At 26.2% G+C, this 20,447-nt stretch overlaps 1 protein-coding gene across 4 annotated transcripts in view; it reads right to left on the bottom strand.

The window, feature by feature from the left end:
- The window catches only part of LOC100192226 (cytoplasmic tyrosine-protein kinase BMX), a 32,037-nt gene extending 17,023 nt beyond the window's left edge, over positions 1-15,014 (bottom strand). For 2 of the 4 annotated variants that reach the window (XM_065814696.1, XM_065814698.1), the window contains exons 1-5: positions 14,809-15,014; positions 8,718-8,813; positions 8,560-8,641; positions 1,195-1,344; positions 875-975 (exon numbers count right to left, since the gene is read on the bottom strand). In XM_065814696.1, coding sequence (XP_065670768.1) covers positions 875-975; positions 1,195-1,344; positions 8,560-8,641; positions 8,718-8,813; positions 14,809-14,958 — 579 coding nt within the window. In that variant the 5' untranslated portion in view covers positions 14,959-15,014. The remainder of the gene's footprint in view (positions 1-874; positions 976-1,194; positions 1,345-8,559; positions 8,642-8,717; positions 8,814-14,808) is intronic. The other 2 variants (XM_065814697.1, XM_065814699.1) reach the window with 2 other exon arrangements.
- Between the last annotated feature and the right edge of the window lie 5,433 nt (positions 15,015-20,447).

Below are 20,447 nucleotides of genomic sequence, written 5' to 3'. Positions count from 1 at the left end.
ATTTTATACACAGTTAAAGAGTTTAAATGAGAGTATAAAATCACAATTGTTTAAGAGTTCAGGCAGAAGAAATTGATAAGTTGTAAGGCTCGAATTGATTGCAATTTATTGTTTGTAATTTTCTACACATTTTTTATAATAAAAATAAATATGAACATAACAAAAATTTTTCTAGAAAATTTCTTGTGTTATAATTATCTCTCAAATAAACGATAAAAAAAACATGAACTAAATATGAACTTATTTTAAAAAAATTTATTTTAGTAATTAAAAAAAAAATCAAGACATGTGAAAACCGTTAACTTTTTCTCTATTAAGTTAACAGCATAATATTATTAAATAAATTTATCAAAACAATTAAAGCAAAAAAATAACTAACCAATTTATTCTTCAAAGCTAAATTATTAAAAACGTATAAGCAATTGTGATTTTGTTATACCATAAAGAGTTAAAAAAAATCTGAATCAGACACAAACAATATACAAGAAGTTGAGAAGTATAAAGAACTACTTTGTTGATGTAGTGTCATGTGTGTGCTGTTGTAGAAACTACTTCAAAACATTTGTTAAAGAACGTTAAATAAAAAATAGAATACTTTTTATAGTTTTTAAATCTCATTATCAATCTCACAATCCTGAGATTTAAAATATTTATTATCTCCATACTCGATAACAACATATTACAATTTTGCAAGTGTGAAATATAAATCTTTATCATCAACACATAAGTAAAGACCAAGACTTTAATTTAGCAGCAGTATTATTAAATTAACAAATATAATTTACAGCAGTAAATTATATTTATTAACAATAATTTATACTTATCCATTTAAAAAAATATATTGTAAAAAAAAATTTTATGAAAGCAAACATACTTTTTTTAAAGGTAGATCTGTTTCTTGAGTTGTGTTGTAATCAAACTTAGCGGTAACTTTAAAGTTTATCTCACAATGATCATTTCCATTTTCACGAGGTCCTAAATATCCTTCAACATTTAAAACTCCATTCTATTAAGATTGACAGCAGTTCAACAAGAAATCAAATATAAGGGAATGCAGATTGTTAAAAACCAAATATAAAGGTGTGCAGAAAATAAAAAGTCAATTTTTCAAGGATGTATAAATAGTTTAAATGTCAAATGCAGCGGTGTTTAGAAAAGTGTTATTTGAAGGAAAATAAAAAATAAAAAATATACTGGCACTTTTATTGATCGCATCTTCAAAACAGAAGGAATTTTTGCAGCCGCGTGAATTCTTTTCTTTTCCTGTACAGCAAGTCCACAAGCTACTAATGAAAACGCCAGGGTGGTGTGATGGCTGTAAATTATTCTCTTTGGCTTCAACTTCTATTTTGTAAAAAGCAAACACATACAATTTCTAATTAATAATAATATTTACAACAACTAAAAAAAAAATTCAAAAAATCTTTATAAGTACATTTATTTTTTTTGACTTCTGCTTCAAAAGTGTTAAGACGCGTTTTGCTGTGTAAGACTTGAATTACTAAAAACTTATTTATTTCATTATATTTCGTTTTTGAAGAAATTCTTTCTTTATTTCTTTGAGATTGCTTCTCTAGTTTTTTTCGTTGTTTCTAATATTCTTGATTAATTTCAGGGTTTTATTCTTAGTCACCTCATATGTTTTTTTTTTGCCTTGGTTGTTTTTTTTGCTTTAGCTGTTTGTTTTAGTTTGCACGGGTATCCTGAAGGTAACCTAAGACCTTATATCAAATCCTATAAATTTTTTGTTTTGTTTTTAAAAGTAGTACATTTGTACATTCTGAAACTATCAAAACTTAAATCAATAGTTGGTAACTTTTTGAGAAAAAACTTAGTAAGAAGTTTTATAAATAACGATGTTTTCGTATTAAAATATAACTTTTCTGTCAGCCATAATAGTTGTTTACTTTGTGTAATTGCAGCACACAGTGAGTCAGTAGGTGGACGAAATGGGAAAAATTTTAGTTATCTAATCTTGAAAACTTATTTAATTATAGTATCTATATATATATTAAGAGAAACTTATTGATAATTTATTTATATTAAATCCTTTAGTTGCCAGGACACTGAGCATTTGAATATTGAAATTATAAAATAATAAATTATAAATAAGTAATTTCAGTGACATCAACGTTGTGTTATATTTCAATTACATCTAGGTTTTTAAAACAAAAAATTAGTACATGTTATTTTAGAGTATTTAAAGATTTAAGAAAAAACAATGTGTGAAATAAATTTGTCATAGCATGTTATCTCAGTTATACTTTAGAAATCACAGATTAAAAAAAAAATCTAAGAAATTTATTTTTTGCTGCACTATAACTAATAATTGACACAATTTGCAAATTCAATGTCTGATATTTATTTGAGCTATATAATGCTTCAATCGAGTTTCCATTAATTGCTTGTCCTCTTAAATCCTTGTTCAGATTTTATATTTACTTTAACTTGGTTGCTATGGTATTTAATTTTATATAGCAACAATCTATTTTTACATTAACATTGTTTTAACAGTAATTAATTTGGGCTAAGTACACAAAATCGGGTGTAAGCATTAAAATGAGACTTTAATACATACGATCACAATTCACAGTAATACGAGATCAAAATTCTTATGAGGTTAATTTTTTTTGGTTGCAATGGATACCTTACTTTGCATAGCAACAACATATTTTTGGTAGTTGTTAGTAATTTAATTACTGGCACAAACAGTAATTACTTTTAATTTTAATTACTAACACTTGTAGTAACTTAATTACTAACAAGAATTAGTAGTCCATGCTGGGGTATGGCACTTTTAACCTGACCAAAATGCACACTATCTCAACATCCTTATTTGGTCCCAGGCCACACCAAAAAAATTTTAGGTTTCTGACTCAAGGTATTTTCATATGGGAGGTTGCATTGAATTTTTTGCCCTCCCCGTCCTTTCTTGGTGCCCCTGATTTATGATTAAACAGTAGAAAATATTCCATTTTTCAGTTATTTTTGTTCTGAAAAAAAAAATCTTTTATTTAACAGTTACAGTAGCCTCTTGCTTAATTGCGCACACAATTAGTTGCGCATCCCAGTTAATTGCGCGTTTAGGCCCAAAATATTTGTGTTTCAATTTTTTACTGAGCTTTTTGTTGAAAGTGTAATTAGATCAGAAAACGTAACTATTATTTTCCTGTGTTAAGTTAAAAACTAGTTTTTAACTTATTCTCCAACGTATATTGAAGCAATCAAGGAAGATGTTGAAGATTGTTTGTCTTTCCAAGAAAATAATGATAATGCAGTTGCTATGGATAACAATTCTGATGAAGAAGAAGCTAATAATGATGAGATAGAAGATGGTACAGACTTCTTAGGTATTGAATTTATACATTTATCTCTGATCGATATTGGCAAGCAATTAAAATGTCAAAAAGCTATAGCAATTTTAAAAGATGACAACGATAAATTAATGAATAGCTACGAACAACTATTATCAAACATATGGTCAGTAATTATGAAAATTAAACGAGAAAAGCTGCAGAACTCCTTAGTGATAAAGCCTGACAAAACTGACAAGGGAACTACATGAGTTGAAGGGTGAGGTTGTTCCCTTTCAAAATCATCAGGTTGTGGACAACTGAAACCTTATTGCAGCTTTTGAGCTAGTCCAGCTCTTTCAGTTCTAAATGTCTATTTGCTATTGAAAGAATAACTAGCTGTGGGGTCAAGTACCAACTATGACGGACCAAGCTTGCATGGAGCAGCTTTTTCAGGGGACCATACTTGGATATATATAGCTTATTTATTATAAATGTGTCCAAATCATGTAATGGAGTCTGAGCAAGACTTTAAAAATTATGCTCCATAAAATGTGACAATAAAGTCAGTTGACAGTTCGAGCATATCTTTCTCACTTTTATTCAATTTTAAATTAATCTTTAAAGTCAGCTGCATTGTAAGCAAGTATAGACAATCAGCCATGAACATTGCTTTATGGTGGGCACCTGGTTGTTTGAATGGAAATCAGGTACGTGGCCACCAAGGTAAATGACTAATAGCTCACAAAGAACTTTATAATCTCCCCTTTGAAAGCAATCTTGTTTTAGGGTTGTTATGCAGAAGTTCTTAATATCTAATACCTTTGCATGAAAATCAGTACCTACAACATACTCATCTCTTCCATAATTGAAAAAAGCAACTGATTGAAATTATTTTTCCTTTCTCTTATTTCTGGCCAGATTTTTTGAAAATCTTTATACATTGCACATGGTGGAGATTTTGTTAAACCTTGAATATAATCCATTGCATGGGAAATATGCCCTTCAGATATATGGTACCTTAAAAGATAAATTTTGAAAAGATACAAAATGTACAAATTTCTCAACAGTTTTGTGCAACAAAGTTTTAAATTTTTTTATCAAAATATTTAATTACCTACATAGCAGCCATAGCACAGGTCTTTTAGGCACATGATTCACCAGGAACTTAGTTGCACCCTTGTATTTTCCAGTATTAGAGGCTGTTGTATCTGCATTACAACCAATGACCTGGCCAGTGAGCTCATAATACTCTAATATGTTCTAGACAGCTATAGCTTGATCATGCCTTTTAGATGTTTCTAGAACTCTTAGCAAGAATTCTAAGGGTTCATTGAACTGGAGGGATGATATACTGAGAGCTAGCCTTTCTACAGTTTTAGATATTTTTGGTCAGTTCGATAGTGTTTGACCAGTTTTGTATCAAAATGAATGATGAACTTTAAACTCCGAACTTTGTCCAGATTTTCTTCTTTCACTATTCTAGCTTCATTTTCAATCACAATCTTTTTGTTTCTATGTAGACTTTTCTTTGATACAGGAACTGTATCTAGTCAAGAAAGAAATCCACTTGTCAAGAACATCATTTATTGAAAACTCCGTCTAAACTCTATCTTCACTGATATACTTTTTTTTTTTTGGCTTGGCTCAAATTCACAGTGGTATCAGATTCAAATTGTATATACTATGCAAAAATAAAGTTTTTTAAATAAATTATTAATTAAAAGAATAAATAATAAAAAATGTATTTATTTATGTATGTATGTATGTATATATGTATGAAATGTATGTATATATGTATGGCTAAAAACATTTCAAAAACACACTGAATGAAAAATATTCTGAATTATACATTAGAGACATTAACTCTTACTAATTTTTTTAGTGAAACGCTTTTCATTAAAGTAACTATTTACTAATAATGATCTAAGTTTAAACAAGCATCCAAAGTTGTATATAACTTGTTTAATTTATATTATACATAAATTAAAAATTTATATGAATAAAATTTATATAAAAATGCATTTTTTATAATAAGCATTAAAAATAAAAAAATATTTTGTTTTTATAAACAATGACTTTTTTAGACAACAAAAGTCTCTTTAATGAACTTTATATAAGAACCATTAAAGTTAATACATTTAAAAAAAAGATAAATATTTTTGAAAGCATTACAATTAAATAAGTTTGATTTTTAATTTTTTTATATTATTGAAACATTTTTAATGACGTATCAAAGCACTGCTAATGAATTTTTAAGGTATTAATGAATATTATATATAGTTTTATTCATTTATACAACTATGTATTTTTTATAATAAATGTTAATCTTTTGAAACTTATTAAAAACAAAATGTATAAATATCTAAACAAAGCATGAAACGGGCTGTAACTGACAGAACTAGTGCGTCATCAAGCATAACTAAATGAAACAAGCAAACTATAGTAGCTGAATGAATAACTGCTGCTTTAAAACTGTTAACGTGTTGTTTGATCAACATTATTTAGCAGAGATTTCTTCAAATTTGTTGTTCTATTAAATAAGTTTTTTCTGTGCTTTTGCTCTATCAATTCCTTGTAATATTTAAAACAACAACATCTTTTCTTATTGACAACGATTAGGAAAACAATCAACAAAATTATTCAACAATAATTTGATACATTTGTATGTGTAAAATGTAAAAGAGATCTTTACCTACTTCTAACTAGCATAATGAATAAATATCTAATGCGTTGAATCTTCTTTTAAAGAAAAATTTATTCTACCAGTTTAGTAGGTTTTTTATGGATTTTTTCAATTTGTCAAAAATAGCGAACTGGAACTAAAAACTCTATAATTATAATAGTGAATAAAAGTCAAATAAACAAGTAACTTATGGTCAAATCAAAAGATTTCATGATGCAAACTTTTGATTCGGCACCAATACATTAGTACCAGTAATGACTAGATTTTTCCAGTTAAAATTTGTACTGAAAACTATTTAAAGATTTCTTTCTGTGTCTAACTTTTTTTCTTTTAATTTAGATTTACTGCCATCAAGGCTGCAAGCAACCACTATTGAGTTGGGAGCTACTAGAAAAAAAAGAATAGAGTTAAATAGCAAGGAGATAGTTGACAGAAGGCTTGAAAAGTTGTAGGTTGTATGAGTAAGGAAAACATGAAGATAGAAGAGAGTTACAAAGGATTGGAGTGCGAAGTAAAAACTAAACAAATAAAAGTTTTTAGAACATGCAGGGGCAAATACTATAAAATAATGCGACAATGATGAATGATGAGTAAAGCAAGAATGAATTTTAGTTAATAGAACTAGAGATTATAGCTCCTCTGAGCAGTGACCATTACAGTATTTGTACAAAAGAGAAAGAGATGCAACATTATGACAATATAAGAGAGGCTCAAACTTGGCAGATAAAGCAAGTCCAACTACATTTACAATGAAATTTTAGATATTGTCTAGAGAAGTAAGAGCACCATTAGAAGAACCAGCTCAAATATGACAATAGTATTCCATACAGGAAGGAATAAGAGATTTATAGAGATATAAATATCTATATCATATAAGACAAGCTTATGGAGAAGACCAGCATGCCAAACTTTATCGAAAGCTATAGATATGTCCAGAGCAATAGCCCTTGTCCTCTAATACACGATAGAATCTTTCAGTTAGAGCAGTTAACAAGTCACCCTTAGAACAAAAATACCAAAATCTGTATTGATTGTCAGAAATTAAGCTATTAGACTTAAGATAAGATGTTAGAAATTTGATGATTAAAGACTCAAATAGTAAAGAGTGATCAAATAGTAAAGAGTAAATAGTAAAAGACTGATCATACGATAGTTGTAGTGGTCAGAGTGTTCTCAGAGTTTAAAAATTGGAAATTAAATAAGATTCAGTCAACCACTTATTAAAGAGAGAGTTCTGGTTAACACTAAGAATATGACAGGAACAGGCAGAAATATTAAAGAGCTTGTCCAAGTTAGCATCAGTATTTGAAGCTTGCTTGTTTGCCGTGATGTTAACTTTTCTATTAATAGATTTGTCAGTTATAAGAAGTATAGTTAGGTTTACTGTAGCCCGAATAGCTTTATATTGTCGCTGATTTGCTGAGTTACTGATAGAGTATTTGCAGTTGGATTCATATGAATAAGATAGTAGTAGCATTGAATAACCTGTCAGAAAGTGCTTGAATCCATTGATTAAAACTCACAAGGACCACTGCAATACTTTTTTTCACTCTTCACTGATGTTATTGGAGTAAAGTTGACTTTTCAGCATTTATGTGAATCAGTACTATATAAACGTATAAGAGTATAAATTTTAGTAAAATGGATAACTTTTTTTGAAAAGTTTTATACATGTTTTTTAATATAACTGCAGAGTTGTTAACAAGGCCAAAAGTAATAAGGCCAAGGCCACATGTTACAAGGCCAAGGACAAGGCCAAGGACAAGGTCAAGGACAAGGCCAAGAGTTTTAAGGTCATGACCAAGAATAAGAGTTTTAAGTCCAAGGCCTACACAAATATTTTTAAGACCAAAGGCTTAAACTTTTGCCTTACGTTAAGGCCAATTATCAACAAAACTGTAGGTAACAATCGCTGTGACAATAAAACCACATTGCTGTGATAATAAAACCACATAAAAATAAACCAAAAAATACATAAAAATATAGAATGAAAATTTTTAATTCTTTAATTTTTTGTAATTTTTTTGAAGGCCAAGGCCAAAATTTTGAAGGCCAAGATCAAGGCCAAGGCCAACAGTTTTAAGGCCAAGACCTTAATTTTTGGCCTAAAGGCAAGGCCGAGGCCAAGGCCAAGGACTAACAACTCTTTTTATTTTAATCTACTTCAGAAATTGCAAAAGAAAATTCATTCAAAGACAACTACGTTAAGATACTAGATACTAGTTAAAGCGGTGATCGTCAATAAAAAACTTTTCTTACAATTTCTTAAAACAAAGGAACAATTTAAAAATATAACTTTTAGATTTAAAACATTTAACTTTAAAACAAACTTAATTTTAAGTATTTAAAACAATATTGCTAAATTTAATTTGCTGTTGTTTTTCAATGAAAATGTATTGATTAATATATATATTTAAAACAAGGTATTTTTAAACAAGGTTACTTGACTAATAACAGAACATTAAAAAAATTAAAAATTACTTTGCAAACGAACAAAATTAGTTCTAGACTGAGATTTTAAATAAATTTATATAAAACTATAAGATGTTATAAGATATAAATAAAAATGATTGCATTTACCTTCTCTCAAAATTGTCATCCAATCATATCTTTGTTTTTCGTCTTTTGCTATTATATATAAAACATAATCTTCATATTCAATCTGTAATTAAGAAGAATAAAATAAACAAAGAAAGTGAAAATAGATGAAAGTCAAAAATAGAAAAAAAAAAACTAACCTGAAAACAAAACTTTTTTTTGAGAGCTTTTTCATCTACTCGTTCAATTGCTTTTATTTTCCAAAGCTCAAGAGAGCCTTTCTCTTTCCCTTTTGACTTTAAAATAAACAATAAAATACGAAAATTAAAAACTCTTTATGATAATTTAAAAAATGTTTAGAAACTGCTGAATCAAACTTTTTATCAAATGTATTACTGCAGCAATTTTAACTTTTATGAATGACCTGATAAGGTTATCTGATAAGAGTAAAAATCATATAAAGCTGCAAACAGAAAATATACAATAAAAAATATAAAATAAAATATACTTAAAAGCTACAGAAAAATCTAAATTAATCTGCCTGTTTAGAAAAATTTAGTTCTTTTTAATAAAACTCACTTTCAAAAAAATATTTAGCAGTGCAAAAAGCAATCAAATTGATCAATCAACATTATATAAAAAAATATCAATAAATAGTTGTAGAAAAAAATGATTGAAAATTTGTAGAAAAACTTGTTGAAAATGGGAAAAATGTTATAAAGTTTTAAAGTAGTCTATTTTGACCATTTAAAAACTGAGAGGGGCAACTGTGTCAAGTTTATAAGGCTATAATTTCTTAACTGTTGCACTTGGAAGTCTGAAATTTCAAATTTAACCTATCTACATAATGCACATATGTAAAAATCAAGAAATTCTGAGATGATCCCACAGACCATTAGTTGAAATATAATGAACTGACCCATATATCACAACTTGACAGTTTAATTTTTCAATCAGGTCAATAAAGAAAATACTAAATAGAAGCAGAAAATAATAAATATAACTTAAATTATACAACTTCTTTATATGAATATAAAAAAACTTAAAGCATAATCTCTATGTTAAAGGAATTTAAAGTTCCTTAAACATTTTTCAGGCTTGGCCAGGAAGGCATGCAAAAACAAGCTTTTTTATGACTATGCAAATTTGACCACGGTTTTTAACATTTTATGCGCTGAAAAAAGTGGTTTTTTCATTTGGTTCAAAAAAATAATAAATGTAATTTATGAAAAAATTAAATTTTATAAGTGATGACTTTAAACAATGATTGTTTTTAACAAACTTTATATAAGAATCATTAAAGTTAATACACTCGAAAAGAATTTATTCAGCGCTGATATTTTTTTGTACTCTTTCTTTAAGTATTTCTGCGCATACTTTTCCTTATCATAATGTGTTTGTTTTCGTTATTTGTTATAATACTACTGCTTGATGTTGTATTTTATGGCTAACAAATTGAGGAATTTTGTAATATTATGTTAATTGGTTTATCACATTATCCTTACCACAACAATGGTTATCATTTATAATTGCAGTGCTTCCTGCAAAATTTGATTGATAAAATTATGACAACTACTCACACCGATAATAAATTAAAAAAACAGTGTAATTACTTATAGTAGTTATTTCTGCCATAATCAGATTTCTAATTTTTCTGCTTAATTTATCTATGTATTAATCTGGATTATTACCTTAATACGCGTAAAAGTACTGTTGTTTCTTTCTGGTAAATGGAAAGTTTTCTCTTTCCCATGTATCAAATTTATTATGGGATTGAACTGTTCAAATTAAACATAAATTAAACATAAGAATTAGACTGCATTTCATCAATTAAGTAAAACTAAACAAAGATTAAACATTAAAAAAAATGTTTCCATTAAACTGTATAAAACAAATGAAATGTAAAATGAATATTTCCAATAAACCATGTAAATTAAACTTAAATATATATGCACTAAATATAAAACAAACAACTGTACCACACTGTAAACACTTATTTAAATATAAACAAAATCCAGTACGAACTATCTCAATAAATTATTTAAATTAAAATGAATATAAACTAAAAAAATAATAGATGTCACTAATAATACCAAATATATATTGAATAAAAAGAGTGACTTAAACAAACCATATAAATTAAAATTTTACTAATAACCGTATAAATCAAGCTAAATTAAAGTTAAAACAAATATTTGTACTAAAATATTCAAAAGTTAGTTATAATATAAATATAAATGAATCACATTAAACCACATAATCTTACTGTTAACTAAATATAAAATGAACAACTCTACTAAACCATATAAACTAAACATAAAATGCGAAACCGCATCAAAGGACCTTGACTTTTCTGGCTAATAATCACAAAATATGTATAATTGTGTGATATTGGCTTCTAAAACAAAATAAGTATAAAGCAAACAAAAAAAAAAAATTATTTAGTAATAAGAAGGACTGTTCCCACTTTCTTTTTTTAATTACCTATTTACTATAATAAATAGTAATAAGACGAATATACTGTTCCCACTTTCTTCTTTTAATTACCTCTTATAACACTGAATATCATTAATCATCAAAACTCTATCTAACATAATCACTACTTTTCTCTTAGTTATATACAGCTAAATTTGTTCTACTAGTTACTAGACTTATTTGTTTTAGTTGCAAAATTTTAAAAATCTTCAACCTAGTAAATCTTAATTTGTCGGAAATGAGCTTTTGGTTAATTTTTCACCAAAGTATAAAACATATATCAGCATATTAAATCCAATTGAAATTATTGTAAAACAGCTGTTAAAAAATGACCACAAAAACTATTTAATTCTAGCCATGCTAGAATTAAATAGTTTTATGCAAGTTTTGTAAAAAATATTAGTTTAGATTTATAAATGGGGATTTTTGTTGAAAAAATACTTTTATTGTAACATGGTGTCATATTTCTCGATCTGATAGAGGTAAATATAGTTTTAGAGAAAAAAAATCATACCCCTCCGTTTATTAACTCTCCACATTAAAAATTAATTATACTTAAATTTTTAATAGTACACTAGATCAAGAAACAATAAATTATGAAAAACGTGATATTCCCCCACCCACCCAACCCCCCCCCCCCCCCCCCCTTTATTAAATCTGGACACAAAATTCCTACCTCCCTTTTTATTCCTACCTCCCTTTTTATTTCCCCCCCCCCCCTGTATTATGAACTCGAGAGTAATATATACTGTCATTTATTTAATAAAATGAAAAATGGTATACAAATCTTAAAATTGTTTTTTTTTTCCATTTCCTGAAAAAAAGAATACAAAAACGCGAAATAGAACTAGAAATGTAATTTAGTTCAACCCCCCATATAGCAAAAATGTTTCCACTAACATAGGAAAAGTGTTTTTGAAATTGGTTGATAAGCATTTCCTGCCCTCTAATAAATTACATAAAATTTTTAATCGAAATACAATTAAAGTTAGCTACAGTTGCATAAAAAATATGGAGAGAATTATAAAAGGTCACAATAATGCTCTGTTAAACAAAACAAAAAATCCTAAATGAAACAAAAATACAGAAAATTGTAATTTTAAACAAAAAAACAGTTGTCCGATGAATGGAAGTTGTTTATCAAAAAATATGGTATATAAATATGCTGTTTCCTCTAAAAATATACCTGATAAAAAATATATTGGCATAACAGTGGGTGAATGGAAAAAACGTTTTGCCAATCATTTAAAAAGGGAAAAAGAAATCTTTTAAAAATAAATAGTATTCAAAAGACACCATGCTGTCAAAATATATATGGGAATTAAAAGGTAAAAATATTGATGGTTTAATACTGAATTGGTTCACCCTTACACCTGCGCTTATATATATATATATATATATATATATATATATATATATATATATATATATATATATATATATATGTATATATATATATATATATATATATATATATATATATATATATATATATATATATATATATATATATATATATATATACACACATATATATATATATATATACACATATATATATATATATATATATATATATATATATATATATATATATATATATATATATATATATATATATATATATTAGGGTGGTGGTAAAAACAACTTATTTTAAAAATGTCAGCCGACAACCCCTAAATGTGTTTTATATAATAAAATAATACTGGATTTAAAAAAACTTTGAATAAAAAATATTTTTATGGGTGCCACAAGGCCCTTATACATCAAGCAGGTTCCTAATATTATAAAAAAAAAAAGTTTTTCAAAAGTATGTCATATTGGGTCTCAAATAATGCAAAAATATATAAAAATTTCAAAAATATGAATCATTTGAGTTAATAAAAAAAAAACTCAAATATATTATTATTTTAGATTTTAGTAAATAGAAAATGACATTTTTTAATTTATAACAAAAAAAAGGTATATACAATTAGTATTTATTTTTATTCGTAACGAATATATAGAAGCATTAAAATTTGTCAAAGTAACTTTCGCAAATTATACTTCTGAAAATTAGACTTTCGCAAGTTGCTATTTCAAATAATGCTCTTCCAAAACTTCCAAAAGTTTCACTTTCGGAAGTAGCACTTGAGAAATGAGCGCTTTTAATAACTACGTTTCGAAATCTATAAAGGAAGTTTATTCGCCTAACTGCAAGAAATGTGAAAATAAAATATCTGTATATATCAAACTGTTTGTAATGAAACTTTATCTTCAGTATAGCAACATATTAAATTTTTAATAGTTTGTTTTTTCAAATAATGATCAAAAAATTTATTTCGAAAGGAAAATTTTCGATAAATCCACTTGAAGAACGGTCACTTACGGAAGAAAACTTGAAATTCGTCATAAAAACAAGATTGAAATGTTCCATTTAAAAAAATCTGTTCAATGAACTAAGTAATTAAATGCTCATTACTCATAAGTGTCAATTATCGCGCATGCAAATTTTTATGAAGTAAAAAACTGATATTATTTTTTAACTGAGTCCTTTCGGTAGGTTTCAAAAATCTTCTTTCGAAATGAATCGATTAGTAAGTTTCTTTTCGCTTGTGATTCTTGCGAAAATTTTATTTTTCGTATATTGCTTTACCAGCGGCGTGGGCAGGATTTTTTGATGTTTCAGATATGACACTTTTAGGCATCGTGCGAACTCATAACTCAAGAATGTTGTTAAGTCAAATGAAAATGTTTCTCAAAAAAATTGCGGTGATTAGAGCGTGAGAACAAAAGTACCCCCAACAAGTTGGCTTTCCCAACAACGAATTTGACGTTAAATTAAACTGCAGAATGTTAATTAAACGTTCAAAGGGTGCCATTTTTAGATTCCATGCCCATTGGGTGTTTATAAACAGTTGCAACAACCGCATTGGTAGTTGTCTCAGAGCTGGGACAAAATTCTAATAATCAAAGTTGATTTAATACGTTACGAATTTGATTTGACGTGCCCCTATGAACCATATTTGGGACATTCAACCGCCACAATAATGTGCCATCGTGTGTGAAAATTTCATGGCTTCATAGGTTATTCAGTTTTTAGTACTGAAGCTTGTTTTAATCGACTAATTTTAGTTACGCTAAAAAGTTAGTCGACTAAATTTAGTTAGACTAAAAAGTTAGTCGACTAAATTTAGTTACGCTAAAAAGTTAGTCGACTAATTTATTTACGCTAAAAAGTTAGTCGACTAATTTTAGTTACGCTAAAAAGTTAGTTGACTAAATTTAGTTAGACTAAAAAGTTAGTCGACTAATTTTAGTTAGACTAAAAAGTTAGTCAACTAAATTTAGTTAGACTAAAAAGTTAGTTGACTAATTTTAGTTAGACTAAAAAGTTAGTCGGGTAATTTTAGTTACGGTTTTTTTAGTTAAGTTAGTTACAATTTTTAGTTTTGGTCACAACACTAACATATATATATATATATATATATATATATATATATATATATATATATATATATATATATATATATATATATATATATATATATATATATATATATATATATATATATATATATATATATATATATATATATATAAATTATGCTAGTGTATTCTACAAACAGAGTGCTCAATGTTCTAAAAGAACAGAGCAATAATAAATTAGTAAAAACACTTAAATTGAAAAACTTAAAAATTAGATAAGTGTTTTTACTAATTTATATATATATATATATATATATATATATATATATATATATATATATATATATATATATTGCACAAAAATTTATTCATCAAAATTTTTATTAACTCAAATAGTTAAAAAAGAACCTTTTCATTTCCTTCATAGTATGTAAGATGTGTTGGTGTTAACACAAATAACCTTTCTTTATAGTTTATTGGGGTAGCACGACATTTTCCAATAGCACGCTTTGTTAGAACTTCTTGTTTCAAAATCTGACTTTGATTACTGTGAAACATAACATAACCACACTGAACGTGCACTTAATGATGTTATTACCTAATTATGCATACATACACATATATAAATAAATAGATACATACATAAATATATACGTATTTTTATAAGTTGACTTCGGCTATTTATTAAACAATGCTACTCCACAGTGTGTTTTGTAAAGAAATTTATAAAAAAAAACATTTAAAATTTAAGTAGACATAATTTTTCACCTTTAATTATTCGTTTCCTTATTCAGGTTTTTGATACTTAAACTGTCGACTTATACGGCACGCATAAATATATATATATATATATATATATATATATATATATAAACATATATAATATATATATATATATATATATATATATATATATATATATATATAAGAGTTATATATATATATATATATACATATATACATATATAAATATATATATTTATTTATATATATATATATATATATATATATATAAATATATATATATATATATAACTCTTATATTTATATATATATATATATATATATATATATATATATATATATATATATATATATATATATATATATATGAGTTATATATATATATATATATATATACAACCCTCGGAATTAGGGTCGGCATTCGGCAATGCCGACTTAACTGCCGATCTGAAAGTATTTAAGGTCGGCAAAAAATTGCTGACCTTGTTTTAATGTTTTATGGTTAGAACTTTGTATTAAATAATTTTTGCCGACCTTATGCCGACTTCAAAAAGATTGAAGTCGGCAAATTATTGCCGACCTCATATATATATATATATATATATATATATATATATATATATATATATATATATATATATATATATATATATATATATATAAATATATATATATATATATATATATATATATATATATATATATATATATATATATATATATACTCTAGCTAAATAAGAACCAAAACCCATTAATAATAAAAAGTTTTTTTCACAACCCTTAAACCTCCTAATAACTTTTTTTTTTTATATTTTTGTTTAAAATCCTTATTTTATTCATTCTGTAAAAAAAACTCTTGTTGTATTTTAATATACTAGTTGTTATATATATTGTTTTATTATCTTTGATTACCTGTTGTCTTATTTTCAAAGAATTATACTCTTCATTTTCAAGTATTGTATTAAAAGTTATCAACTTATCATTAAAGACCAGGAAAGTTCCTTCTAAATGGAAAAAATCAACAATCATTCCAATTCCAAAATTAATGTCACCAAAGTTACCGCAAGATCTAAGACCAATTAATATGCTTCCTACTTATAAAAAAATATTAGAAATTGCTGTTCACAAGCAGTTGTCAAACTATTTTGAAAGTAGTAATTTTTAAATCAATTTGGTTTCAGAAATATTAGATCAACCAAATCAGCTATTCAATTACTGCTTTCTAAATGTAGAACATCTTCAAATAAAAATAAATTTACTATAGCATTAATGCTAAACTTTAAAACGGCATTTGAAACAATTAATAGAAAGATTCTTATAGAAAAGTTACAAGATTACAAAGTTAAAGGTACAGTTCTGAGTTGGATTGCAGACTATCTTTCAATGAAAGCTCAAGTAGTCAAAATAAAAGGTGCAGAATGTGGCAAACTAGTTTGTGATATAGGGGTTCCAAAAGGTAGTGTACTTGGACCTCTTTTGTTTATTATTTACATAAACTATGTTGCATCAAAAATTAAGTATTCTTTTGTAAATTTGTTTGCTGACGATACATTGGTTTGTATTGAGGGTGTAAACTTTGAAGAAACTGTTTTCAAGTTAAATCAAGATTTAAAAATTCTTTATAAATGGTTAAGAAATAACAAACTTAAACTACATACTCTTAAGCCCATGGCTATGCTTATTGTAATGATTCAAAAAAAAGAAAAGAGAGTTTAATAAATCATGACAATAACATAAAAGTGATATTAAATGACGTAGTCATTGAGTTTGGTGATTGCATAAAATATTTAAAGATTATTATTGATTACCAACTTAATTTTACTGAACATATCAAACATAAATCAAATAAAATTGCAAAGAAAACTGGATATCTTGGTAGAATAAGCAAATATTTAACTCAATGGACCAAAAAGATAATTGTCAAGCTATAATTGCTATCGACTATGAATAATGTGCTTCTATTTTTCTTGATATAAACAATAATAACTAAAACACCTTAGAAAAACTACATAACAAATCAATGAGAATTATATAAAAATGTGACTGGTCAACTCACAAAACAGAAATGTTAAAATTGGTTGGATCAGTATAAAAAATGAAATAATTTTTAAATCACTGTTTCCTTCACAATATTACATCAACTAAAAATGATACTTTTAAACCGTTCTATTTAAAAAACTGTGAGTTACATCAATATAACACTAGACAAGCTAGTTATTTTCATAAAAGTAGCCAATATAATAGAGCAGGGATGAAGTGATTGTTCGTGTGTGGTTTGAAACTATACCATGAAATAGCTTATGGATTTATTCAACTGGACTCCGAAAAATTAAAAAAAAAAACTACTCCAAACATTAAAAGATAATCAACTTATTAGTGAACATTTATTTTATAAAAGATACTAAACTAGCATTAAGTTGCTAAATAAATTTTAAAAATATATATTATAGCAATAAAATTATAACAAAATATAAAAATTTAATCAAAATTAAATTACCTAGGCAAGTTAAAAGTAAAAAAAAATCCGTCAAAAGTTATTTAATTTTGTTTTGTTACTGTATTACTAGAAAAATTTATTTATTACAAAGTCTTTCCTCTTCTTGTTTTAGACAGAGTATTTAGTATGGTTGAAATATGCAGCTTTTATACTTCAACATTTTTTTTTTTTTTTTTTTTTTTTTTTTTTGCAAAAACTTTAATCAAAACTATAACACTAATTGATAAAAGTTAAATGTAATAAAAAAGTAAAACAAATAATATCTGACTTAAAATTTTAGTTAATTTTCCTTTTTTTTTTATTTTTAATTAAATTTAAAATCAATTTATGAAAAGTTAAACTACTTTTTAAACTTGGAATCAAATTTATAAAAAAATCTAAACTACTTTTTTAATTTTGAAGCACAATTTTTAAAAGTTAAAAATAAAATATCTATTAAACTTTTTAAACAAATTAAATGTTATCTATTTGTTGTAACCTGTAAATATGAGTCATATTATATTTAAATATTAGTGTCACTACTTTGAGCATTATTTTAATAATACGGGTATAAATAGTACGGGTAAATTCGGGTTTTTCGGAGCCGTTTTTTTGGCCAAATTCTGTGACACGTTGTATCAAGTTTGTTGAAAAGTTGCATGGTATGAACTTGTTTTGCTCTGTTATTTTTTAGAAATATGTATCAACATAGATGTTTTTTGAATACTAGAATTATGGAACTTAAACTTTGCATGGATTTCTTTGATTTAAAATTTTATTTATCATGATTTATTATTGTTGTTAAAATTTGCCAGGTAATGCTGAAGTAGCCATTCCAGACAGTTTTTTTATAATTAAAACATATATAATTTATATCATCGTATAGAGCTTGACCTGACTTAAAAAATGAGGGGTCATTCAACCTTTGAAGTTAAGCGGATCCAAAGTTATTCATTTTTTTGTAGTGCAAAAATTGATGATTTTTTGACGAAAGGTATAGGGCTTAAGTATGGAAAATTTGCAGTGTTATGGCACCAAAAAAGAGAGTATTTTTGAATCATATTGACTTTTGAATAACTTTTGAACCGTTATTACATTTGACTTGAAATTTTCCATATTGATTCAACAACTATAAGAAAATAAAATACAAAAAAATTTTTTTAATTCTGTCGGGATTGCCCAGAACTGTCTATTTTACAGACTGTGGGTTTTAACTTATTTTTTAGTTTTGGTGTCATATTGACAACTATAAGAAAATAAAATACCCCAAAATTTTTTTGTTCAACTGACGAGATTTACCAGAATCATCTATTTTACAGACTGAGGGTTTTCACTTATTTACTTAGTTTTAGAAAATAAAATTTGGGGTTATATTATAATAACACCAAACAAATGCGCATAAAGGAACCATGGAATCTAAATAGTACATCATTTTGAAATTATTGTATAATTTACAGACCGGTCAGTAATTTACTGGAAAAGGGCTGCACAAACCGACTGGACATACCAACTTTGAATATATTTGATATTTTTCAACCGTTATTAAATTTGATTCGAAATTTTTTATAATGGTCCCATTTTTATTCATCTGACGAGATTAACCAGAATCATCTATTTTACAGACTGATGTTTTTCACTTATTTACTTAGTTTTGGAAAATAAAATTTGGGATTATATTATAATTACACCAACAAATATGCATAAAGGAATCATGGAATCCAAATCATACATCATTTTGAAATTATTGTATAATTTACAGACTGGTCAGTAAATTACTGCAAAAGGGCATTAAAATCTGTCGAAATTATTCAGAATAACCTATTTAACAGACAGAAGACTCTTCAATAAAGTTAAAATTTAATTTTTAATGAAAATAACTTACAGCAAACGAACTTTCTGAAATTTGGAGAGCTTACAACTGCAATAGGCAGGTATAACAGCAGAAATTATATCTAAAAATGTAAAAATATTATTATTAGAAACACAGAAACACAATAACGTGTTAAAAATATTTTGTTAATTCATTTTAAAAATATATAAATTAAAAACATTTAAAACTAAATAAGTATAACATAAGAAACTTACTCTTTAAAATTGCTTATGTGAACCTATGAAAACGCCTAAGATAAAAAAAATAAAAATAACATAGAAAAATGTTTTTGTTCTAAAACTTATTTCTTGGCTTTTAGTGAATGATTGGAAGTAGCAAGTTTCAGTAACGAAACAAACTAATAATCATTTTTAACAATAGACACCATCGAGAAGGTAAGCAAAGTTGTCTATCAACACAAAACATCACAACAATAACATCACAATCACAAAACACACAGACCCTGTGGCACTAAACGCTCCTAAATCACTCTAGTGTCACTAAGTAATGGGTTAACTTTTAACCAAAACTAGTGATCATCCTGAAAAGCTTAAAGGTGGCTCTATTTGCAGATGACATAAGAAACATATGGATTTCAATCATCTTGTTTTAGAACTGACTTGCTAACTGTTGTTACAGAATGGTACTACATAGCATTACATAGAGGTGGTTAGGCAAATTCTACTGCTCTGGATATCAAAGGCTTTAGATAAAGCCTGGCATGATGGACTTACCCATCTTTTTGCAATCTTTTAAGTCGTCTGTTAATTGTTATCATAATAGCTATATAACCTTCGTCTTGGCTCTTCCAGTAACTTCCAACTTTAAAAGTGGTTGCATTCTGATGCTTGCTCTACCCCTACTTCTATCCACAATAGTGAAATTGTTCCCAATCAAATTACTGTTTTTGTACCTTCTGATTTAATTTTGAAAATTGCTAATGATGAGTTTTCATGC

This window comes from Hydra vulgaris, chromosome 12 (genome assembly GCF_038396675.1).
Source record: "Hydra vulgaris chromosome 12, alternate assembly HydraT2T_AEP".
NCBI lineage: Eukaryota > Metazoa > Cnidaria > Hydrozoa > Anthoathecata > Hydridae > Hydra > Hydra vulgaris.
This window is presented reverse-complemented; position numbering and strand designations above follow the sequence as displayed.